Below are 25933 nucleotides of genomic sequence, written 5' to 3'. Positions count from 1 at the left end.
CATTTGGCATGGCCAATGGCCTGCGATGATGGGAGCTGCAGTCTAACAGCAATTGGTCATTGCCCATGCCTGGCTTACAGTTTAGTGTGTGGACAGTGAATTAAGCTAGCAAGGATGCAAAAATGATGTCATTTTTCCTCACTACTGAAATAGTTATTTCTGTATCTTTCTCCACAGTTGCCAGTTCACTTGACCTTGTGTCTGAAGTTCTAAGTAATCATTTATGAATTCCACCCTTTGGACGAAATTAAAGGCGCTGGGGAAAAATAGGTTGTTTTCGATCCTAATAAGTGCATAAAGAACAAGGCAGAGAGGAGGCGTTATCAGTAAAACTGGAAGAAAAGAACAGCCTGCCTCTAGTCTAACTCCCTTGCAGACTGCATTGTTTCAGAACTTTCCCCCCCCCCACTTTTCTTTTCAATGGGCCTGTCATTTAGCGCTGCAAAGGAATATCTGAACAGAGTGGGGCCATCTTTCGACTTCTAATTTGTTTCACACCTACAAACACTCATATAGACAACTCAGATCCCGAAATAAGGACAACATGGGCTGCAATCCAGCCAAAGTTAAGCTCCTTTTGGCCTACTTATTTCAAGAGGACAACTCGGCTCATGTACGCTTCCCCGCTGAAATCAATGGGACTTAACTTTGGTTGGATTGTGCCCTGTGTTTGTAACACAATGCAGCATATAGTGATGATGGATTTGGTATTTCTATGTTTCATTAACTTCCTTGGGCACTTTTTCTTAAAGATGGAGTAGCAAGCTAGAAATCGAATACATAATATAAGCAGCACCCATCTGCTATGGTCAATTCACTAGTGGCCATTGAAAACACAGACTACAGTGGACACACACACACACCATGCACATTTCTCCTATGGGTGCAATCTCCTGTTTAAAGAAGAACAAAATAAACTCCAGTTTGCTGGACAGAGAACTAGTGGAGCAACTTTCTTCAGCCTGGGACAAGAGGTTGGGGAAGGCTGTATTAGAGGTAACATTTACCGCTCTGTATACACTGTCTGAAAACATGCATGGTCCCAATCCAATGACAGTGCATTTTTCAGAAGAGAAATTGCATATGAGTTTTCTGGCTCTGCCTTTGTTTATCCAGCTATACTGACCTTTCTTTCCTTCTAGAGATGTGCTGGCCCAACTCCATGACTCCTAATCACAATGACATTTCCACAGCTCAGCTTTTGCCCGTCCCCATCTAGCCAATGTCTGGGCACCCCCAACAATCACATGTACTTTCACCTCTATAGATTCTGAAACCTGTTTATCCAGTTCAAGAAGAGGACAAGTTGGACTTATATAAACCTCATGCCTCTTGAGCTTCTTGGAGAAAAGGCAAGGTAAACAAACAATTGCCTGCTTTTTCCCTGGAGTGATTTGCAAGAGCTGTTTAGGTGAACAGGAGGACACCTCTGAAATCCTTGGGATTTCAGAGAACATTTTAAAATCTGTTTTCTAAATATTGGCTCACCCGTATCAATTCCACATGCCTGTCCCAATGCAGTTTTTGTTGCGCTCAGATTTATATGTGCCAGAGCATAGATAGGGATGTGATGTTTTGTTTTGTTTTGTTTTTTCAAAAATGTGCATTTACATGAGGACAGGTGCTCCCTTCAGGTATTTGGGACCCAAGCCATTTAGGCTTTAAAGACAAATAGCTGCAGTGTGCATTGGGCCCAAAAGGAAACAAGACAGCCAATGGTGTCATTTTATATTAGGTTTGATCTGCATAGACCTGGTTGCATTACCAGCAAGTGGTATGAATGCAGATGCTTGTTTATGCCAGCAATACACTTTATGAACACCTAAAATGCTCTCTTACTGAATCATCTAGCTTGGCATTGTCTACACCAGTGTTTCCCAACCGGTGTTCCGCGGCACACTAGTGTGCCGTGGGAGGGAGGCGGGCGAGAGGCGGGGCGGCGGCGGCGGCGAGCACACGCGGGGCGGCGAGCGAGCTCCCTCCCAAATCCCATCGCCGCTCGCTTCGGCCGGCCGCCCCGTGCCGCCGCCCCAAGCCTCGCGCGCCCAGCGGGAGCTCCTGCCGGGCGCGCAAGGCTTGCAGACACTCGCCCGAAGCACGGGGAGCCCTCCGGAGGGCTCCCCGTGCTTCGGGCAACAGGCTGCCGCCCCAAGCCTTGCGCGCCCAGCGGGAGCTCCTGCCGGGCGCGCAAGGCTTGCAGACACTCGCCCGAAGCACGGGGAGCCCTCCGGAGGGCTCCGCGTGCTTCGGGCAACAGGCTGCCGCCCCAAGCCTTGCGCGCCTGGCGGGAGCTCCTGCCGGGCGCGCAAGGCTTGCAGACACTCGCCGAAGCACGGGGCACCCTCCGGAGGGCTCCACGTGCTTCGGGCAACAGGCTGCCGCCCCAAGCCTTGCGCGCCTGGCGGGAGCTCCTGCCGGGCGCGCAAGGCTTGCAGACACTCGCCCGAAGCACGGGGAGCCCTCCGGAGGGCTCCGCGTGCTTCGGGCAACAGGCTGCCGCCCCAAGCCTTGCGCGCCTGGCGGGAGCTCCTGCCGGGCGCGCAAGGCTTGCAGACACTCGCCCGAAGCACGGGGAGCCCTCCGGAGGGCTCCGCGTGCTTCGGGCAACAGGCTGCCGCCCCAAGCCTTGCGCGCCTGGCGGGAGCTCCTGCCGGGCGCGCAAGGCTTGCAGACACTCGCCCGAAGCACGGGGAGCCCTCCGGAGGGCTCCGCGTGCTTCGGGCAACAGGCTGCCGCCCCAAGCCTCGCGCGCCCAGCGGGAGCTCCTGCCGGGCGCGCAAGGCTTGCAAACACTCGCCCGAAGCACGGGGAGCCCTCCGGAGGGCTCCGCGTGCTTCGGGCAACAGGCTGCCGCCCCAAGCCTTGCGCGCCTGGCGGGAGCTCCTGCCGGGCGCGCAAGGCTTGCAGACACTCGCCCGAAGCACGGGGAGCCCTCCGGAGGGCTCCCTGTGCTTCGGGCAACAGGCTGCCGCCCCAAGCCTTGCGCGCCTGGCGGGAGCTCCTGCCGGGCGCGCAAGGCTTGCAGACACTCGCCCGAAGCACGGGGAGCCCTCCGGAGGGCTCCCTGTGCTTCGGGCAACAGGCTGCCGCCCCAAGCCTTGCGCGCCTGGCGGGAGCTCCCGCCGGGCGCGCAAGCCTTGCAGACACTCGCCCGAAGCACGGGGAGCCCTCCGGAGGGCTCCCTGTGCTTCGGGCAACAGGCTGCCGCCCCAAGCCTTGCGCGCTGGGTGGGAGCTCCTGCCGGGCGCGCAAGGCTTGCGGACAGCTTCCTGAAGCCTGGAGAGCAAGAGGGGTCAGTGCGCACCGATGCCTCTTGCTCTCCAGGCTTCAACGAAAGCCTGCATTCGCCCCATAGGACGCACACACATTTCCCCTTTATTTTTGGAGGGGAAAAAGTGCGTCCTATGGGGTGAAAAATACGGTACTTTCTTTGTGTTTATTTGATGCCTATTAAAGAGAGTTACTTTATATATAGTCAATATAGGCACAGAGTTGATTTTTTAAACATTTTCTAATGGTGGTGTGCCTCAAGATTTTTTTCATGAAACAAGTGTGCCTTTGCCCAAAAAAGGTTGGGAAACACTGGTCTACACTGACATTGGCTCTTCAGGATCTTGGGCAGAGGCATTTCTGATATCCTTAAGTGAAGACTGCTTCTTAAAAAACCATCTTTAGATGCGGCCAATATGGCCAACTATCGCTCAGTCTCAGATTTTCCATTCTTGGGCAAGGTGATTGAGCGAGCGGTTGCTGAACAACTCCAGGCACGTCTGGAAGAAGTGGACCATTTGGATCCCTTCCAGTCGGGATTCAGGCCTCGTCATGGGACTGGAACTGCCTTGGTCGCACAGGTTGATGATCTCCTGTGGGCTAGGGACAAAGGTGAGAGCTGTTTCCTAGTTCTGCTGGATCTCTCAGTGGCGTTTGACACCATCAACCATAACATCCTTCTGGACCGTCTAGAGGGGCTGGGAGCTGGGGGCACTGTTATACAGTGGCTCCGCTCCTTTTCCCTGGGCCATGTTCAGAAAGTGGGGGGGGGGGCCAAACAGAAGAAGACGCCTTCACCCCGGTATGGCTCCCCTTTATCACATACACAGCCCAACAGGACAATGACAATAATCCACCAACAGCATACAAATCAATATGGCTAACCTGATCCAAAACACCCACCCACCTCACTCACACACGAAAACAAAGATCACCACAGCCAATCACAAGCAAACAATCACACCCTAAGCCAACCCCAACCTCTCTCACCACCAAAGGAACACAAGTGAACAACACAAGCAACGCTGACACCAAACTCTACATACATTAAACATAACAGAAACACCGCCACCCGACCCCACCCCCCTTTCTTTTTTCTTTCTGTTTTCTTCTCCCCCTAATGCCTCAACAAATGAAACGGATTTGTAAAAACGTTACATGGAAGAAGAAGGGGGGAAAAAACAAAAAACGAGGCACTACACTTCTGTAAAACAAGAAAATCCTTAATAAAAAATATTAAAAACAACAACAAGTATCGCAGCAAAATTAAAACTCAAAACCAAGGCAGCTTACCATCAAAATAGAAATCGTGACCAAATTCAACAAGCAGTAGCAAAACAAAAGCGTTATGTTGACCCAAGGGGCATTTTAAAAACTCACATTAGATGCAGTGTTTACATCTCCTTTTGACGAGAGAGCCAGATGATTTGCAGCCTGTATTGTATGGGTAGGGAACTGGTCACCCTGCTGATGTTTCTGGACTACAACTCCCATCACCTCTGATCGTTGGCCATACTCACTGGAGCTGATGGGAGCTGAAATACCCCCCCAACATCTGGTGAGCCACAGGTTCCCTACTCCTGATGTACCCTATTTTGCCTTGCTGGAAACCCCACATGCTTTGGGATCATTTGTCACACCCCTGTGTGAGGCTCATTGGACATGGGTAGCATGTAACATGGCAGCCTGTTCTGTGGTTCCATGTACTGCACTGGGATGCTGGTGAGACCAGTGTGTCATACTGGAGAGATCTTGCTCCCATCTTACCTATTGACATCCAAGGCAAAAAAAAAAGAAAAAGAAAAAAAAGAAAGAAAGTGGGGGGGGATAAGTATTCAGACCCCTGGGCTCTCACTTGTGGGGTGCCTCAGGGTTCTGTCTTCTTCCCCATGTTTTTCAACATCTACATTCAGTCGTTGGGAGAGATCATCAGGGGGTTTGGGTTGGGTGTTCATCAGTATGTGAATGATACCTAGCTCTACCTCTCTTTCAAATCAGAACCAGTGAAGGCAGTGAAGGTCCTGTGTGAGTGTCTGGAGGCGGTTGGAGGATGCATGGCAGCTAACAGATTGAGGCTGAATCCTGACAAGACAGAAGTACTGTTTGTCTACCCATGGTTTAGACACTGCAAATCTTAAATGTTAAATATAAAACAAAATATTAATTTCTGCACCTTACGGAAATTATTCCTTGTGTCCCTGTAGTTACGACTTAGAGTGTTTACCATATCCATTATGTATCGCCAGCTCATGTAGTTCTGAATTTCTCTAAATGATAAAACAAGAAGTAGAATCTGGTGACTTTTCTTTTTAAACAGTGGAACGTATTAGCAATGTAAAAAGCAAAACTTTAAACTGTATCTTGCATACATACCTGGGAGAGTATTTATTAAGGATAGCTTTTAGCTTGTTGAGATAGTCTGGAGCATAAACAACCACATCTTCAGTTTCGCCAATATTAATTTGCACAGTTGACATGATATGGTTTATGAATGTTAACCAGTTGAATTGCTGGAAGAAAAATGCATGCATTTTAAGTAGGTTCAACTTATGACATGTGAACAAAAGCGTAAGGTACGAGGTACCACTGTACACTCATTTGGAAGTAAGTATCATTGAACACATTGAGACTTTTTTTCTAAGTAGACATGCATATGTCTGTTGTGTTCTGTATTCCTTAATTATATATTGGATTTACATCTTGCCAACCTCACGTAGGATGGCTCACAAGCAAAAATAGCTTGCCACAACTATAATAGCAAGCTAATATTATATATTGGGGTGGGAAATCTAGTAAAAATCAGAAGTATATTATATAAAAATTGAAATTTTGAAAAAGCAACAATTTTTAAAAGGAAACAGTGCTGGCCCATTAAAACTGTCCTCATCATTTATGAAAAGTGCCATTCGCTTTTGCCTGTTGCCTTTTGGCTCTCCACAGCCAGACTGCTGCTGTAAACAAATTCCTCATAGATAACAAGGGGGGGGGGAGCCCATTTGGTAGATAACAACAAACCTCTGTCCAGTAATGTGTCTTGAAATCTCTTGGTCAACAGGCAATAAACTAAGCTGAATTCATTCCAATTAAGGTTAATGAGCTGTAAAACAATCCTAAGTGCCCTTATGTTGTGATAACTCTCTTGATAATCAAAGGGACTTGCTGGACATGAGCCAACCATAGTTGATTTTGGCGCCCTGATTCAAACCAATTATTATTAATTTTTTTAAAATCAACATTGGATGCAATTTTATATTTCTTTTTTTCTTTTAGGATTTGATATTTGAATTTGAGAACTGGAATTTGGCACAAAAAAATCATATTTGACTGTTAACATGTTTACAATTTCCCCTCCAAATGGTAAAAGAAGTGATGAAATTTACTGAACATTATTGCAAATGTCATGTCCAATGTTGACTACTACATGATAGCTGTGTATACTGCCAAATACAGATTGCTATTCAGCTATTAGATGCTAACTGTTGCTGATGTGGAATATTGATGTTTTTGAGGGATAAGAATTCATTTCAGTTCCAAACCTGATCTGATGAATCTGCTTAGCTTGCCACCCTCCCTTCCCCAAAGTCACTGTTGGTTTCCTGGATGTGGCCAGAATGGAGTGGCAGTCTGAGTAATATTAATGAAATAATAGATTGTGCTGGAAAGGATTTAATTGGCTTTAGCAGAAGATTTGAAGGTGTTAAGTACAAATATGGTTTAAATTCTAAAATTTAAAAGTATATGGGTTTGAGGGAAGATAAAGTTAAAGATAATAATGGTAAATTGAGATAGATTGTTAGATAAATCATCTAAATAATAATTGAAAAGCATGGGAAGAATTTGCTGAAATAATCAATAAATTGGAATACAAAAAGGGAGGCGTGAGGAGGTCTAAGACACAAGACAATGAAAGGATGTAAATTTGAATTTATAGTTTCTTTTTGTTTCTTTTTCCTTTTTTAATTATTATTATGTGATTTTGATGTTGATGTTTTTTCTTTCTTTTTTCCTGATTTTTCTTTTTGTATTTTTGAAAATTTGAATAAATATCATTAAAAAAAAAAAAACCAGAATGGAGTGGCAGCAAAGTTGGGGCCACACAGTTGTACTGGCAGGTAGTATTGTAATATGCCCAAGACCCATGAAATATTAGTTTTGTTTTATATTTTCTCTATTTTTGATTAAATGTCTCTCCCTCCCCTTGCATATAAACACATAACAAACCAAACCAAACCATTAATAGGTTGAAAGGCAAGTTTGCCGACACAAAAGTCCCTTAATCAACTGACAGGCTTATAAATAGATCACAAAGGCCAAGGACCTCAGCCTTTGGACTTACAGAAAGTGTCACATTAATCATCTTTACTTAATGCATATTAGATAAACGGGAAAAGGTAAAGGTAAAGGGACCCCTGACCATTAGGTCCAGTCATGGCTGACTCTGGGGTTGTGGCGCTCATCTTGCTTTACTGGCTGAGCGAGCCAGCATACAGCTTCCATGGCCAGCATGACTAAGCCGCTTCTGGCGAACCAGATCAGCCCACGGAAACGCTGTTTACCTTCCCGCCGGAGTGGTACCTATTTATCTACTTGCACTTTGACGTGCTTTCGAACTGCTAGGTTGGCAGGAGCAGGGACCGAGCAACGGGAGCTCACCCTGTCGTGAGGATTCGAACCGCCGACCTTCAGATCAGCAAGCCCTAGGCTCTGTGGTTTAAAAATATAAATATATGCTAGACTTCAACCATTTTTGATAGATTTTGGCAATCCCTACCAGTAAACTTTGTCTAGCTGTCAACAAGCATGAAACACTTGATATATTTTCTGTGGATCCTGATCTACACAGCGAGATATACATGCCGAAAGAGCCTCATTAATTAGCTTAGTTCCAAGGCTTCAGCCATTCTTAATCTGGCTTGATGCTTGTATGTCTTAGATCCCATAAGTTCCAGTGAAGAAACCTGCTCCCACTTTCCAGAGATATGATGCTGTGGCGAGGTTGGGGCTGCATGAGTGTGCCATTGAAATCACTGGACTGGCTCTGCACAGCCTTAACCTCAGCACCACTTCATTTCTAGGAAGAAGCAGCCATGCTGCAGCTGGGAAACCATCACTGCAGCCCTGCCTTGCTGGACAAGCCACTTCTGACTATTTAGCACGATCATCAATTGTTTCAAAGGGCACCCCATGCACACCATTGGATCAGGACCTTTGTTGTCTTTTTTCTTGCTTTCACGGCAGAATACAACAGGCTGACAAATTTAGGTCATCATTTTCAGTTCAAAAGATGAGTTCATGTCACACAACTGCATTGATTACAGCCAGTCACTGAAGGTGAAAAAACCTGTTATTGATCTTTTACCTGGTTATTAACTTCAAAAGTGAAGTTCTTCTGGACATTGGCGAGTGTCATTTTATTGTACAGCAGGAGAGGGTCAGTTCTATCATCAGTTTTGGTTGTAGCCTAGAAAAACAAATTAGCAGGAGACAGAGGAGATTCTTTGAGGAAGCAGCAGCAAAAACAGAGACACAGAGAAGCATCAAACAAATAGGCACCAAGATCTCTAAAGTCATATAACTGAATGTGCTTAAGCTGTCTTGTTAAAATATGGCAGAAATCAGAAATCACATAGCTAGCTAATTCTATCAGTCAAATGATGTTGTTGAAAAATAGATATCCTGAAAAGTTATCTGCCTCTTTCCCCCTTGATCTGTTTAACTAGGCTCTCAGTTGTAAGCTACATCCCTGAGAACATAGGAGGATGCTGTCTCCAGGAGCCCAGAGAGACAATCGCCGCAAGGAAATTATCTTCTCCCCCACTTAGCCACCTGTTCTGCCCTCCCATCCCATGTGGTAGCTGTGAGCATCTTCAGTATACTAAAGCAAGTATACAATTCTTCTTCTTCTTCTTCTTCTTCTTCTTCTTCTTCTTCTTCTGAGTGGGAATGTTCAGGGAGGCAGGAGAGGATATATTGTTTAATTATATCATTCCCAACTTGTGTTAACAAGTTCTACAATTTAGCAGAGTAACACCCTCCTTTTTTTAAACTTACACAGCAGATAATGTTTTGCCAGGCTTGCTGAAGCCTCTAAAATAAGTTTCCTGGTAATTCCCCTTTATTCCCTCCTAAAAGGAATAGACACAACACAGTCTTATATAAAAGTATAAAAGAGTTTACTCACACGTTCTGTACTCAGATGGATCCCAGAAGTCAGACTTAAGTTACAAAATATATACACTTGGAATCTATCCCATAGGGAGATAGTTCCTTTGTCCTCTCTTGGCCGGAAGCATCTCAGGCTGATGCTTCTTTGATTAAAGTAAAATGGAGAAGAGAGAGATGTGGTGGCCAGTCCTGTGCTTTTGTTACCTGCACAGGTGAGGTCACGCCCATCTCCGGTCACATGTAGAGGAAGTTTGTCCCAGCACAGGAGGAAACAGGAAGTTTATCTACTGGCTGGACAAACATCCCTCTTCATGTCTAAACATGTCCACTCTAGGAATGTTGTATTTGACTGTTCTGTGTTTCACACCCCACACAGAGGTGTCATCAAGGCATGACTTTGGGACAGAAGTCAAAATGCCCATGAAACAGAATCAGCAGGGTTGGGTTTTCAGTTTGAAATGAGTGAACCAATACATGTTATCATCTAAAGAAGGAGCCACCCAACCCCACATAAGACCATTAGATCCATAGTGTGCACCACTGATTGTATCCGTTTGTAGAAGGAGAAGGAAAAGGGCTGAATCTAATTGTGTCCTTCCATTAAAGAAGGGCTTTTCATCAGCTCCACTAGCAAAAAAAGGTGGGGAGGGTATTTTGACCAATCTCGCCTTCTCCTTGAAAATCAGTTCCAGTGGGTTGGGTGACCCTCCAAGAACAGCTTAAGATCCCCCCCCCTAAACATTTTGTGTGCATGAAAACAGTTAATTGTGCACGAAAACAGTTAATTGTGTGCATGAAAACAGAAGAGCTTATTTACATTTGCAATCTCCTTCTCCAGATCCATAACTTTGTTCATTTCTGTGGAAATTTGGTTCTCGTTGATCGTAAGACCTCTTTCCTGGCGGATCAGCTTTGCTACAGAAATCATGAACTCAACATAGGCTGAACATGCCTGTGAAGGGGAAGGGGAGGTTAGGAGGAAGGGAAAGAAAAAAACAAAACACTTTTGCAAATGCATGTTGGATGTTATGCAGAACAGTCAAGTTGATACTTGTGCGATGTAGGCATTGTCTTTTTCTTGCAGCTTAGGGCAGAAATAAACTTGGCCTGGGGCTGCCACCCAAACCAGCATGCCTGTATTGGATTCTCCACATTTCCCATGAATTGTGTTGAATGTCTCCAACAGTGGCAGCTGTTGTGCAAAAAACAAAACAAAACACCCCACCACATTTTTTTCTCTCCAGTCCCAATACTCTCCAACTTTTTTTTTAAGTGCTCTGCAAAATACGAAAAACAAGCATAAAAAATAACAATCTATCCAACCTAGCTCAGTGCAGATCATGTTACAAGAAATGAGAGTCCGACTAAACATTTGGAAAAAGCTTTCTGATCGTAAGAGCTGTTCAGCAGTGGAACAGACTCCCACGAGAGGGGGTGGACTCTCCTTCCTTGGTGGTTTTTAAGCAGCAGTTGGATGGTCATCTCTCATGGATGCTTTAGCTGAGATTTCTGCATTGCAGGGGGTTGGACTAGATGATTCTTGCAGTTCATTCCAACTCTAAGGTTCTGTGATTCTACCATTAAAAGACAAGTATGAGACTAAAGGCGCAAGAACACAATGTGCCCAAATTAACCACCAGCAGTTTACATTCATTTAATTAAATAGGATGGGGAAATGCACAATCTGGTGATGTCCCATTTGTGGGTAAGTGAACTTACATACAATGGGGGAGGAGAGAATGTGCTTTAGGGATGCTGCTGTCTCCACAAGTCTGTATTGAGGACTGAACTAGATGTGATGCTAATCATGACATTTGTTCTTAAGTCCAGGATTTTTCTTGTAGAAATAGCCAGTGAAAGGGGGCACAATATGGATCAGGATCCTGGCCTAAGGGACTTTAGCCGTTTGTCCCCTACTGTGATCCTGAGTAGAATCAGGCCTCTTGTGCATTCAATTTGCAGGAGAGAAAAAAACTCCCATCTGAGTGAATGGGAAGTCCAACTTCCCATGGCAGGATTAACATGACATCTGGTTTGACTCTCAGTATTCTGTGCCATTCTACTTTATTTTACCCTTTCCCTGAACAATAATTTCTTTTACATGCACCCTGTTTTATTTTCCCTTGTGCATTATCTTTTTAAACAGTCACAGCTTTGTTAAATTACTATTATTGAAAAGGAAAAGGAATAGTTAGCTCAGGGTGTGAGTGGGAGGGACTCACAACAATCCATGTCAAAATAATGTTAACAATAATAACAAACCCAACTGGCAAATGGTTATATGTCTCTAATTAAGACCAATCACAATGCTGTACCAGTCCTTCCTTATGAGCATAATTACATATTTCCTAATGTATACTTAAAACCTACTGCATAAATTGCAGATTTCCTAAGCAGCTTACTTAATTAGAGTTTCTGAAACTGTGGTTTCTAGACTGCGGCATCAAGCGGATGAGCTGATATCATATACTCATTACAGGAACAATGATTCCTGTGTAGTCAAATAACCAGTGTATCTTCTTCATGTATCTGTAGGAAGTTCTGTGATCGGAGCCGGCCCTACCATGAGGCAGAATGATGGGAGGTGCTGTCCCATCACCAGTGCTGAAGTACAACTGAACTGTGGGTCCAGTTGGATTCTACATGTGAAATTAAAGGGTGCTATCTTGCCCTTGGACTCAGGCATCAGAATGACTTGGGCTAGCAGTGCCTGTGATGGATGTTCTGCTTCTTATCAAAGATTCTACTCTCAAAGTGAGCATAGGAAGCTGCCTTCTGTTGAGTCAGACCATTGGCCAATCTAGCTCAGCATTATCTACACTGACTAGCAGAAGAGAGGCAGATTTAGGTCAGCACAACCAATTCCACCACACTGGGTGCTGGCTCATATGCAGGCTCACTTCTCATCCATATGCAGGGTAGGTTCCTGCACAATGGGGCCCATGTGAATGAATTGAATTTCCTGTGCCAGGTGTCAAAAGGGCATAACTTGATGTGACAATATGAACGTAAAGAATTTCAAGATGTGGTGGGACAATTTCATTTTAAATACAGAAGGAATTAAGATATAAAGAAACTAGGACACTACAGGCATATTAGCCTCAGTGAGGCTTCGGAATTAGTTAGGAAGCGAGCAGTTTTTGGAGCCTCTCTTTTCAAGAGAGAGCTGTAGGAGATCCTTGTCCCAGCATACCTCTTTGTATACTCCAGCGCAGTCATAGTAATCGCGGGAAGGGAGTCCAAGTCCAGGCTGATCGATCTATAAAACCAATTTTAAAAGATGTTCACAGGCTACAGAAAGAATGGCAATCCATGGGCAGATAAATGTTTGGGGACCACGGCACCTACTTCTCCCACAGAGATGGCTGCTGGGAAGCACTGGTGTCACAAACCTGTCATCCCATCAAATATATTGCTGTGCTTACTGGGAGGGGTAGGGATGAGTTGTTGTGCAAGGGCAAATGTGCAAGGGCAGAGTCATCCTGGTGCAAGCATAGCACCAGCCCTGCACTGACCTCCCTGCTCCTTGACTGTCTCCTGCCAAGTAAGCAATGTGATGCAGTTGATGGGAGGCCGGATGTGAGGTGATGCCCTTCCTCTCCCTATCAGCCACCTCTGTTCATGGCCACCTTGGGCTACGTTTTGAGACATCATCAATGATAGGAGGCAGCATCATGTAGGGTCCCAAGACATGCGTCCCAAGTCTTCACAGGGCTGTGATTGTCAGCCCCAAGGTGTGTGTGATTCCATGGCACACTCTTTTGTGGACTACCACTGGGAGCGGGGAAGGAAGCAGTATAGAACCTAAACCTGAGATGTGGAGCCTGTGGTACTCCAGATGTTGTTGAACTACAGATACCATCTCTAACCATTGGCCATGCTGGCTGGGGTTGGGTTGATGGAGTCCAACGGCACATGGTGGACCACAGGTTCCATATCCCCATCCTAAAACATGGGGGAAAGGAAATACAGAGGAGGTGGCATTGACCCACACACCTTTCTAGTATTTATATGCACCCCAACAACAAACACATTGTAGGCAACACACATTCTGTTCACCTAAAAGTCAACTCTCACAGTGTGAGAGTATTGGTGTTGCTGTTACAGAATTTGAACAGCATTCTCAGAGAAGATCATGTCATCTTGACTTAGCCTGACTAAGCATATTCTGTACATTGCAGGGAAAATGGGAGTCTGACATTACGTGAAACCTGAAATGAAATGATTGATTGAAACAGGTTTCCCTTAATAATAAAATATGGCTAAACAAGAAAAATGAACAAAAATGCTAAGTGTAGCTAACACAGTGCACTCCACAGTGGACTACAACTCCCATCATATCTGATCACAGGCCACACTGACTGGGGCTGATGGGAGCTGGAGTCAACATCTGCAGAGCAAGATGTTGGCTATGCCTATGTGCTCCCAGAGCATGAGCTAGTTGTATATATGCATGGCACTCCTTCAGTGACTGCCACACAACTGTCTGTAGGTGAAGGATAGATGGCCACTGCTGAACTCACACCTCCTTGTGGTTGTGTGAAGGTGCAAGGCCTTTCTAAGCATGAACAACTCACATGGATTACATGCTGCGTGGAGTTTTTATCATCTGTACCAACAAACAGGCTAATGATGACCTTCTTTCCATACTTAGAGTTTAATTCTGCAATAGACTTCTCTGCTTTCCACGAGGCACCTAAAACAGCAAAAACACGCTCACACTCAGCATTTTGACACATGCAACCCTACCCCTCATGAATATGCAGTATTTGAAAATGGAGCTGGAGAAGAACAGTCCTACCATAATTGACGTCCCAGGAGTCTGATGCCACAGGCCAATCAGAAAAAGTTGGCAAGATGTCAATGAGAGGTTTGCCTCCTCTGCTATCAATAGCGGCTTGTGGGTGGAGGGAAAAACTTCCATGAGTTACTTGTCTTAAAAGCACATGACACTGACATATGGAAATAAGCCTAAATACACACACACACATTTCTTCTTCGGAGGCCTTCTATCCCCTGGCAAAATTTATTTGAGACCAAAGTTCTTGGGGCTGGGGTGAGGAAATTGGTAAGCAAAAAGGGAAATGATATCTAGCAGTTAAAATATGACAGAATATATAGTGTTTTTTAGCACTTTCTTTCAATTGTATCCATTCTAAACCCATTTAAGACTTAAGTCTTACGTTAATTTCCATATGAATTTATCCCCTACTGTTTCCTCTCCTCTCATTTTGGATGGATATATCTGCTAAGTTGTTGCGGTCCCTTCTTTTCTATTGTGGCTTGTTTCCACATGTTTTGAGTGGATTCCTACAAGAATGCATTTTCAGGTGTTGGCAGGACCCTCCTAAGAGATCCTGCTAGCTACTTGCATGAGAAACCCATCAACTAAGGCTGTGTACACACGATACCTTTAAAGCATATTGAAAGCACACACTTTCCTGCATAGAATTATGGGTACTGTAGTTTACCCATCTCAGAGTTACAATTCCCAGCATTTCTGAACAAACTGCAGTGCCCAGAATTCTTTGAGGGGGAATATGTTTGCAGGGAAATTAGACAAAGTTGGCTATTTAGTGAGCATTCATTCTGGTTTGTTTGCATGGAGGTTAGATGGTGTTGCATCAAAGCAAGCTATATTCCACACTTTCCTATCAGTTTCTTTTTTTCTCAATAAGTTTGACCTGTGGGGAAAGTGGGTTTGCTGTGCAAGGGCTTCAAATGTACAACCAGAATTTGCTGGTATGTGATTGAAACCCACCACAAAACAGTGAGATGCCAGAGCTATTTTAAGAATTTCTATTGGTCTTTTCAAATACCCCCTAAATATTGCTAGGATATATTGAAATTTGCAATCAATATATTTACATATCATAATATTCTATAGGAATGGGTTTGTAAGTTTTTTGTTTTTTGTTTTGCTTTTTTGAATAATAAAATGTGTGGAAATTAAAGTATATAAATAAATAAAATAAAATAAAGAAGCATGGAGAGAATAAGATAAGCCAATCCTTTTGTTAATATTAGTTTGAAATACTGTACTGCACTGATCATATTGTACAGAAAAACCCAGGGACCATCAACAGCCACAGGACTGCAGGGACACATCTATTTTCATCAGCTCCTGAAGTCAGTCTGATCAAACTTTGCACCACTTGTTCCTGTTAATATTTTAAATTCTAGCCGGTGTATAAATGCAACAACAACAACAACAACAATAATAATAATAATGGCTGGGTTTCCCAAGCCACTCTGTGGTGCTTCCAAGACATAAAAACATAATAAAACATCAAACATTAATAGTAACAATCTGATCCAATATAAAAGTTGCAATAACTTTAAAATAAACAGCTTATATCAAACAAAGCAACATTCAACAATCCATCAGAACCTAATAGTAAACAGTAAAATTAAACATCAGCGAATAATAATTAATCAGTTCAACCACAATAAAGAACTACCAATCTATAATCAATAAAAGTGCCAGCAAGTCACAATGCATAAAATACCACAAAACATACAAAACCATGTAAAAGGATCAAATTGAGAAACAAAGAAGCACAACTTATAAAACTTTTAAAAATATATATCCGAGAACTTCTCTCTTCACAGTAGCTGTTGTTGTTCTCAAAGCCATAGTCTGAGGCAAGGCAGGTGGAACAGAAAGTCTCTCTCCCCTCACAGTTCATACATAGTAATAATAATAATAATTTATTATTTATACCCCGCCCATCTGGCTGAGTTTCCCCAACAACTCTGGGTAGCTCCCAATCAAGTGTTAAAAACAGTACAGCGTTAAATATTAAAAACTTCCCCGAACAGGGCTGCCTTCAGATGTCTTTTAAAGATAGGATAGCTGCTTATTTCCTTCACATCTGAAGGATCTGTAGGATCTGTAGGATCAATATAAACATGTCTTTATATTGATCCTACCGGGGTGCCATAGAGCCAAATAGAATATTTTTTTGCTATAGAGTGGTGTTATCTGGGAGCTGCAAGAACACAGAACAGAGCTCCATACCCTCCAACATTTCTTCGATGGAAAGAGGGATGTCCTATTCCATCATAATAATTTTATTATTTACACCCCAGCCACTCTGAGCGGCTTCCAACATATATAAAAACATAACAAAACATTATCTAAAAACTTCGCTCTGCAGGGCTGCCCCTGGGAAACAGGGGCCCTTGGATGGCCTGTGTCTCTCCCATGTGGCACTTTGCAAAGGAACTTACTTTCGTTTACACAAGACCTGTAGAGCGTTTTTGCTTTCTTGACAGCTTCTATATCATCACTCTTTGCCTTGTCAAGGGCGTCTGAAAAGAAGGGGGAATCAAATGTTGTAAATTAAAATCGGAGAACACTCAGGCCCAGAGGCCAAATGCAGCCTCCTCAGGTGTCTCCATGTGTCCTCATGACTGCCCCCCACACCCCTTCCTCTGCCACACATACTCTCCCCAGCTATACTCCTCACTTGCCTTGCTCTGCGCCCTCCTAGGTGTCTTTGCCTGGTTGAAATGTATCTTGGAATTTTTTGCTGGGGCAGAGGATAAAGTGGGGTGTGCACAGAAACTATCCTACAGTCCAAGGCCAAATTCCCATGTGTTGTTCCGATCACTTTTGTCTCTAGCCCTGCTCACTGCTGGCATGTAGCCCCTGGGAGGCTGCCGAGAAGACAATGTGGCCCTTGGGCTTCAAAAGGTTCCCCGCTCCTGATATAATGTAATTTAAATTGTTCCTGTTATGTACTGAGTTGAATAGGATCCAAAATGCAGCAGTCTGATTGGTCCTAGAACAATAGGATCCAGAATGCAGCAGTCTGATTGGTCCGCAGGAGCCACCCAATCCAGCTCCGGGTGGAAATGAATCTGCAACCTGATTGGCCTACAAGAGAATCCCGGAATTAGCCAATCACGTGGCCCATTGTGTAAATAATGTATATAAAGCAGACGTTTTGAGGGAACTTCCATTCCTCACTACTATGAGCTGAATAAAGAGCATGAAATCCACACTCAACTCTGAGTATATTTCAGTTTCAGCTTCAGTAACAATAACAGACAACTTTGACCAAAGAGCGCAATTTGAAGCCTCTTAAGTTTGCAAATGTTCTAAGGTCCACTTCGCATTCTTATCTAGCCTCTCTTCTCAGCCTCACTGGATGTCACAGCTATAAGTAACACTGAAAGTGTTCCTAGAACTATTTTATCTAATTTGGAATGCAGGCTGCTCTTCTTTTTTTAAAAAATATATATGCATGTAACCAGATGCACTAGAAACATCATATTTATGCACCTATAAAACATTCACAAACACCGCCAGTGTGCTACAAGGTCAAATTACACTGCGTAACATACAAAGTAACTTGCTGGAGTCTCCTTCTTGAGCTCTCTTCTTCTCTGTAACAGTTGTTTTGGTCTTTAGCGGCTTCTTTCAACATATGCAACTAACTATGAACGTGATGCCTGTTTCAGAAACTGTATATAATGGAAGCTTCCTTTGTACAAATCCTAGAGACTTTTCCCTTTATTGATTACATTGCATGCATGTTCAGCATTCTGAACAATACTTTCAATAACAGGTACTGGAGTTGAGTTTATGGAACTAGGCAGGTGGTGGCCTGGAAAAAAATGGGAAAGCACTGTTCTAAGAGAAGTTTGAGACACAAACCAATACAGTGTTTGCTTCCAAGCCAGAATTTACTTTCCTCCTTTTTTATGTTTTGAAAAGATACATATCTTGATAGAGTTGTCATATGCTTATGTTTAGAAAATGCCTAGATTACTGTACCTAAATGCAGGATATAAGGTGGGCCAACATTTGCTGCCAGTAAATTTAGCATCGTTCCCAGCTGAGTTGGCCTGAAAAACCCCCACCTACTTCTCACACCTAGGACAGCTGCCCACTCTTTCAGGGTCACAAGGACAGTGGATTCAGCTGTTCAAAGAGTCAGAATGCAATGCTGTGCTCTTCCTTCAGACTAGGACCAAAATTCACCCGAGTCTGAAATGGTCACTGTTTGCTTTTGCCAGACACAACAGAACAATTCTTAAGCTTGCATCCACACAACAGGAAAACAGACTAGGGTGATTTTAGGCAGTCTGGAGTATGGAAGAACTTCTATAAAACACATGACCTCCTGACACAAAGTTTGGAGGAGTGGAAGAGAAGAGAAGACCGAATGGTTCCAAATGTTTCGTTCACAAATTTATATCCCACTGACCTTTCAAAACAACTTCGAGTTCATCTCTCAAAATGTCAAAGTTACTATAACGGGAACTCGTCTCTGGAATGATGTTCTTCTTTAACCATCCTCCACAGGCATACTGGTAAAAGTCTTTGCAAGGCTCTGAAGTAGCATCCATGTTGTCAATGATTCGGGCAGCTGACACAAGAAACAGACACCAAGGAAATTATAAAAAATAAAAATGAGGGTTTTTATGGAAGAAAAACAAGACAACATTTGAATTACTAATACAAAAGGGATGAAATGTAGTTGCATTTTTGTAAAGTTTTTCTACAGATCTTGGTAGCCTTGCAACTACACGCTTTGTTGAGAATTAGTGGAGCATACTTCCAAGCAGAGATTGATTCATTGGTTTGTACCTACACTGGGGAATAGCTTTCATGATTAACACAATGAACCTACTCAGTTACAGAGTTATGAAATTTCTTCCATTCTACCCTGAGAAAAAGATTGTGAACAGAGAGGGGAACTTTACAGCTGATTGATGTGATTCCGAACTTGGATCACTTTAAAAGATGACAAGTAGTGGCACCAGATTTGGCTGATGCCCACATCACAAACCAAACCAGGTCAGTTCAGATGGATCTGGCTGAATCAGGTTGAGACAGCCCCTGGTTGCCCCCGGTTGAGTCAGCTCACTCAGAGCAATTTGGAAGTGTCAAGAGATTGCGGGGAGGGGAAGAAAGGGAGGTAGGTGACAGGCTTTGCAAAAAGCTGAATGGGGCTGTTTGCAATAAAGCTTTCAATAGCCCTGCCCTGTCGCTGTGGGTTAAACCACAGAGCCTAGGACTTGCCAATCAGAAGGTCGGCAGTTCAAATCCCTGCGATGGGGTGAGCTCCCATTGTTCAGTCCCTGCTCCTGCCAACCTAGCAGTTCGAAAGCACATCAATGTGCAAGTAGATAAATAGGTACCGCTCCGGCAGGAAGGTAAACGGCGTTTCCGTGCACTGCTCTGGTTTGCCAGAAGCGGCTTAGTCATGCTGGACGCTGGCTCCCTCGGCCAATAAAGCGAGATGAGCGCTGCAACCCCAGAGTTGGTCACGACTGGACCTAATGGTCAGGGGTCCCTTTACTTTAGCCCTGCCCTGCACTTTGCCTCTATGTGCCTGTTGCCAGAGGGGAACACACACACAAACAGCCAAACTGCCCTGGATAACTCCAACCTGATCGGCAGTAATCTGGGACTGCCTCAATGCAATCCAGCTAGAACTGAAATTTGCTTAAATCATCCCAGTTCTGCCTGGGGTCAGGAATTTGACTGGCTCCTACCTTTCAGGTGTATAACACATGAAGAGGGTACTTCAAAATTACTTTGAAGCAGCAGGCAGAACACTCAGCACACTGCATGGTTAAAGTTCAGAGCAGGGAATACGGTCTTTCAAATGAAGCTATGATGATAGTATATCTTCAGACCACAGATGGAGAACCTGCAGCCCTCCAAATGTTGCTGCACCACAGTTCCCATCATCCATGACCATTGACCATGCTGGCTGGGGCTGATGGGAGTTGTAGTCCAACAACATCTGGATGGCAGCAAGTTCCCCATCCCTGTTTTAAATTTTTGGAGTTCGCTGAGAGCTCTAAATAAGAATAGGTTAGTCATCTGGTGGTTGAGGAGAGATTGCCAAAGTGAGGGCTCTTCTGCTGATTCATTCCTTCATTCATCCTGATTTGATTGCACAAAGCTTAGAGTTTGATCTATAGCAAACAAACATTCTGATTTGCTTATATCACAATGATGGTTCATCCTTCATTGTTTGCAGGACATTTACATGTCTTTCTGTTAATCATTCATTCATCCCACACTTTTCAGTCCATTGCTTTGTCACTCTCCAAAATGGAAAACGATGTTTCCTTAATTGAAATAAGTGGATTTGCTGTTTTGGGGCAACAGAATGCTTTAATCCACTTTACTTGTGGACGTTTCAGTACAGTAGTACCTCGTGTTATGGATGGGATCCATTCCGGAGGCCTGCTCGCAACGTGAAATGCCCGCAACTCGAAGCGCTGCATCTGCGCAGGCGTGAAGCGCGATTTGTTACTTCTGCGCATGCACGAAGCACAATTTAGCACTTCTGCACATGTGCGAGCAGTGAAACCCAGAAGTAACCCATTCCAGTACTTCCAGGTTGCGTGGGACATAATGCAAAAAGACGCAACATGAAGTGGCCGCAATACGAGGTATGACTGGACTGTATATGATTGAATTTGATCCACAAACAGTCTGGAGCAGGCTTCCTCAACCTCGGGCCTCCAGATGTTTTGAGACTACAATTCCCAGCATCCCTGACCACTGGTCCTGCTAGCTAGGGATCATGGGAGTTGTAGGCCAAAATCATGGGAGTTGTAGGCCAAAAACATCTGGAAGGCCGAGGTTGAGGAAGCCTGGTCTGGAGGATTCTAGCTGGGGATGCAGGTAATGAGTAACCTGCATATACTTGTAATTATAAAGAAAACCTTTGTTAATGAAGTGCCCTCTTCACAAAAGCAATGCTTGAGCACCAAGATAACAGGAGTGAACATTGCGAGTTTGTAGAGGTGCTCCAGGAAATGTATGCTTGATTCTGAATTCCGCCAGTGACTTGAATTGTTTCATACAGAAGTTAGACTTCCCGCATAAACTTGCCCATAGACCAAGATTACCGTATTTTTCGCCCTATAGGATGCACTTTTTCCCCTCCAAAAATGAAGGGGAAATGTGGGTGTGTCCTATGGGGCGAATACAGGCTTTCGCTGAAGCCTGGAGAGTGAGAGGCTCTCGCTCTTCAGGCTTCAGGAAGCTCTGAGCAACCCTCCGGAGCCCGGCGCCAAGCCGCGCCAGCTTCTGGAAGGTCGCGCAGAGCTGCCTGCCCTCCCGGGGTCCGCGCAGCTCTGCGCGACCCTCCGGAGCCCGGTGCCAAGTCGCGCTGGGCTCTGGAGGGTCGCAGAGAGCTGTCTGTGCTCCCGGGCTCCGTGCAGCCCTGGGCTCCGGAGGGTTGCGCAGAGCTACCTGCATTCCAAAGCCTCGGGCGCGCTGAAGAGTGCACCTGGGCTTTGCACAGCTGTCCGCAAGCCTGGGGAGACCGGCGCGGCTCTCTAGGCTTGCGGATAGTAGGCTGTTCTGGGGGCTGGGGTCAGGGAAAGCTCGGGCTTCCCCCGCGCCAGCCCCGTGCTTGGGGGTGCACCTGAAGGAGAAACCATTTATATAGTAAAGCGCCCTGTCATCTTTGGGTGAAGGGTGGTATAGAAATTAAACAAATAAACAAACAAACTGCTCACTCCAGCCATGGAAACAAAGTCTCCAGGTTTATCTTCTACATAGGTAGCATACACACCATACTTTAAAGTACATCTCTTTAAAGTACAACATCACAAAAAGAACCCTGGGAACTGTAGTTTTTAAGGGATGCGGCAAGTTGCAGGTCTGTGGGGGTAAACTACAGTTTCCAGGATTTTTTTGGGGGGGGGGAGGGAATGTGCTTTAAATGTATGGTGTGTACACAACCCTCCTCTTGCATCTCTTCTGGTACCGGGCAAAGATTATTTCTTTCTCTCAGGTCATTTAAACTCTAGGAAATCTTACAGGTTTTATTCTGCTACCTGGTTTTGCCTTTTTTCTCTTAATTGCCTTGCTGTTTTACACATGAACCTGTTTGAAATTATACACTGAACAATTTTTATGGTTTCCTAGTTTACCCATTTATTAATGCTTGGGAAATCCTAGAAACATACTAGGCAAGGGGTCTGTCACTCTCGCACCTCTGGGTTGCTGCACAGCATTGCCTGTAGAAAACTAATTTATTTTATCCTATTCTCTGCACTCAAATTGTCAAGATGAGGTTCTTCCTTTTAAATTATAGTTAAGGACTCTCTTCTTTCATGGAGTGCAATGTGACTTGAATTATTTTGTGATTTTCTCTTGGGAGATAGAAAGGTATTTCAGAATGCATCTGAAGAGAGCGTAATGAGCCTTACTACCCATGGATGTCTATTTGAAGAGCTGGAATATACTAGGGATTTGCTTTAAAATAGCAAATTAAAAGTTTGCCTGGCTGGCCCTCTCTCTCCGCAAAGGATCTTAGCCTTGGTTCAGGTGTTCACCTCTGTGCATTCTCAGAAGACTAGAGCTGCAGGAACTTGGTCCATCTCCAAAATCCCCATCCTTGATGGCTCTAGCTCTGACTTTCATGCATTGAATTGGAAAGTTTGAAAGGGGGACTCTCTGAGAATTTCACAGAAAGTGTTTAGAATTTTCTGTAGGTTTGGGAACTCTGATCATGCAGGGTTTCCAGTCATGTGCAACATTCTATACATGTCCTGATGAACCCTTCACGCTCAACACAGGAAAGCTACAGCCGGTGAGGAAGGAGGCATCATGGGTAAGGCTAGCATGTGAAGTCCCATTGGTACCACCATGTGTTCTCAGGCCAGTGCACTCCCAATTCATGTTGGAAGGAGGGCAATAACTTTGAAAGGGCATTTTTCCAGTGGCTAACCCACTGAATTAAAAACTGCAACAGATGGGTTCACATCTCAACTTTGAATATAAAAAAGGTAAAGGGTAAAGGGACCCCTGACAATTAAGTCCAGTCGCGAACGACTCTGGCGCTCATCTCGCTTTACTGGCCGAGGGAGCCGACATTTGTCCGCAGACAGTTTTTCTGGGTCATGTGGCCAGCATGACTAAGCTGCTTCTGGCAAAACCAGAGCAGCGCACAGAAATGCCGTTTACCTTCCCACCGGAGCGGTACCTATTTATCTACTTGCACTTTGATGTGCTTTTGAACTGCTGGGTTGGCAGGAGCTGGGACCGAACAATGGGAGCTCACCCCGTCGCTGACCTCCTGATCAGCAAGTCCATGGCTCAGTGGTTTACACCACAGTGCCACCCGTGTCCCAACTTTGAATATAGTGGGCCACTAACATACTTCTCAGCTCCTACCTAGGTAGGTAAAGGTAAAGGTAAAGGTAAAGGACCTCTGGATGGTTAAGTCCAGTCAAAGGCTATGGGGTTGTGGCGCTCATCTTACTTCAGGATGCGGGAGCCAGCGTTTGTCCACAGACAGCTTTCCAGGTCATGTGGCCAGCAGGACTAAACCACTGCAATGGAACACTGTGATGGAAACCAGAGTGCATGGAAACGCCGTTTACCTTCCCACTGCAGCAGTAACTCTTTATCTACTTGCACTGTTCTGCTTTCAAACTGCTGGGTTGGCAGGAGCTGGGGCAGAGCATCAGGAGCTCACCCTGTCACGGGGATTTGAACTGCCAACCTTCTGATTGGCAAGCCCAAGAGGCTCTGTGGTTTAGACCACAGCGTCACCCACACCCCCTACCTACCTACCTACGCCATCACAGGTTTAGTGCACGGAACAGATAAGGTATTAGAAATACCTGCTAGAATAGTGGCTAGCCTGTTAGGACCATCAAACAAATGGAGACATTCCTACTCTCTCCTTTTCCTATCTAAATGCACATATAAGGTGAGGTCTGGTCCTGGCAATGTAGGCTGCTGTGCATCCACACCTGCCCAGTGATGTTGTGGATAGGCATGTACCAATATTGTAGTGACCACTTCCTTTTTCATTCAGCTGGAGCATGTGCAGAGAGGAAAAGACATGGATAACCTAATCAAGGGATGGGGTGTCTGTAAGCAAACCCAGGCTTGTGGACGGCAGAATCTAGAATCAATCTAGATTGAAAGCAGCATGTTGGATTCTGCATTGAGAAAACACTACTTCTTAGTGCTACAAAGGAGTTATGTGCGTACACAGGTTATATCTACGCAAGTCTCTCTCATAATCATGGAGTCTACAAAGCAAATGTCCCAACACAGAAAATGAGTCATTGCTGGGTAGACTTTGCAGACCACCTATTAGGCAATTTAAGTAGTGGATCAAGCACTTTCAGTCTTAAAACTATCTAGCATCCACATTTGGTTAGCTAATAGCTATGCCTTCTATTTCATCCAAGTTACAAAGACTTCTCTCTTAACAACAGAAAAACCTGTGGTGGAGGGTTCTGCAGATGAGACAGCTGCAGACAGATGGCTTATGAGCTTTATGGTTGACGCTGCCAAGATGTTAATTCTGTGAGACCACAACAAATAACACTGAGGGAGGTATTTTAAGGCAGGCATGGTTTTTGGGGTGGTTCCCCCCCCCACTTCTTCTTCCATGACGAACATGGATTCCTCCCAAATAAGATATAAGGGTGGGAGTCAAAGGAAGATATGCTTGGCAATGTCAAAGGTGAGAAGAAAGATGTCTGTGAAAAGACGTTCAGATCTGAGGAGTAGGAAGTGGGCGGGCACAGTTTCAATCACAGAAAATCCAATCAGAAATGGTCAAGCCAACAGCTGGAGGTCAAAACGTAAATCTACAGATATGCCTGCATGCACGCCGTACATTTAAAGCACATTATTTCTCCCAGCTGGTTAAGGGTGCTGGGAATTGTAGCTCTATGAGGTGGACACTCTCCAGCAGTTAGCAGCTGGACAGCAGACTGAGCAGGCAAACAGGTTATCCTTTGCACGCAAGGGTGGCTTTCCCTCTGAAATTTTGCCTGCATTTGCATCTATACGTATAAATCATCATATGAAAAATCTATGCAAATGTGTGCCATAGGCTTAAGCCCTGAGTTCTTTAAGCAGGGTCCTGGCAGCCTTGCTGAGGTGCAGAGAAGGCAAGCTGTCTATGTCAGAGGTGTAGAACCTCTTGATTTCACCCCCCCCCAAAAAAAATGACATCAGGACAAAACAAAAAACAGGAGGATGTGGGGTGTGTGTGAGAGAGTGAGAGTGAGAGAGAGAGAGACAGAGACAGACAGACAGACAGACAGACAGAGAGAAGCAGGCCTCTCTAATAACGTTCTAATTTATCTCTACTAACTGTCATACTTCTCGATAAACTACCCAAGGGCTTCAAATATCTCTTTCTCATTTTTCGATTACTCAGCACAGAACAACATTGTCCAATTCCTCGACGGCATATGGCTTTGCTTATTTTAAAATAGTAAACAGAAAGGGGGGGGGGGATCACACAATTCCTGTGTTATAGAGCTTCCTTCCAGGAGAATTGGTTCCAAGAATGACAGCCACAAATAGAGTGATCCTGAGACACTCCCAAAGTCCAGCTGAGGCACATGGCAATAGGTGTGGGGTGATGAGAGAAGGAAAATTGAGGACAGAAAGCAAATCAGCCCCTAACAGCTTATGCCACACATTTAATCAATCCGTTCTCACTGTTTGCCTTCTCATTATTTTTGTGCCACCCCC

General features: G+C 44.7%; 1 protein-coding gene across 3 annotated transcripts in view; it reads right to left on the bottom strand.

Annotated features, from left to right (window-relative positions):
- The window catches only part of MME (membrane metalloendopeptidase), a 72982-nt gene that overhangs the window by 29815 nt on the left and 17234 nt on the right, over positions 1-25933 (bottom strand). For all 3 annotated transcript variants that reach the window (XM_081862395.1, XM_081862393.1, XM_081862394.1), the window contains exons 4-12: positions 18654-18815; positions 16669-16749; positions 14237-14332; positions 14013-14131; positions 12629-12694; positions 10253-10387; positions 8630-8731; positions 5644-5780; positions 5444-5537 (exon numbers count right to left, since the gene is read on the bottom strand). In XM_081862395.1, the coding sequence (XP_081718521.1) occupies positions 5444-5537; positions 5644-5780; positions 8630-8731; positions 10253-10387; positions 12629-12694; positions 14013-14131; positions 14237-14332; positions 16669-16749; positions 18654-18815 (992 nt within the window). The remainder of the gene's footprint in view (positions 1-5443; positions 5538-5643; positions 5781-8629; positions 8732-10252; positions 10388-12628; positions 12695-14012; positions 14132-14236; positions 14333-16668; positions 16750-18653; positions 18816-25933) is intronic.

Source organism: Podarcis erhardii (genome assembly GCF_964252035.2).
Source record: "Podarcis erhardii genome assembly, chromosome: 5".
NCBI lineage: Eukaryota > Metazoa > Chordata > Lepidosauria > Squamata > Lacertidae > Podarcis > Podarcis erhardii.
This window is presented reverse-complemented; position numbering and strand designations above follow the sequence as displayed.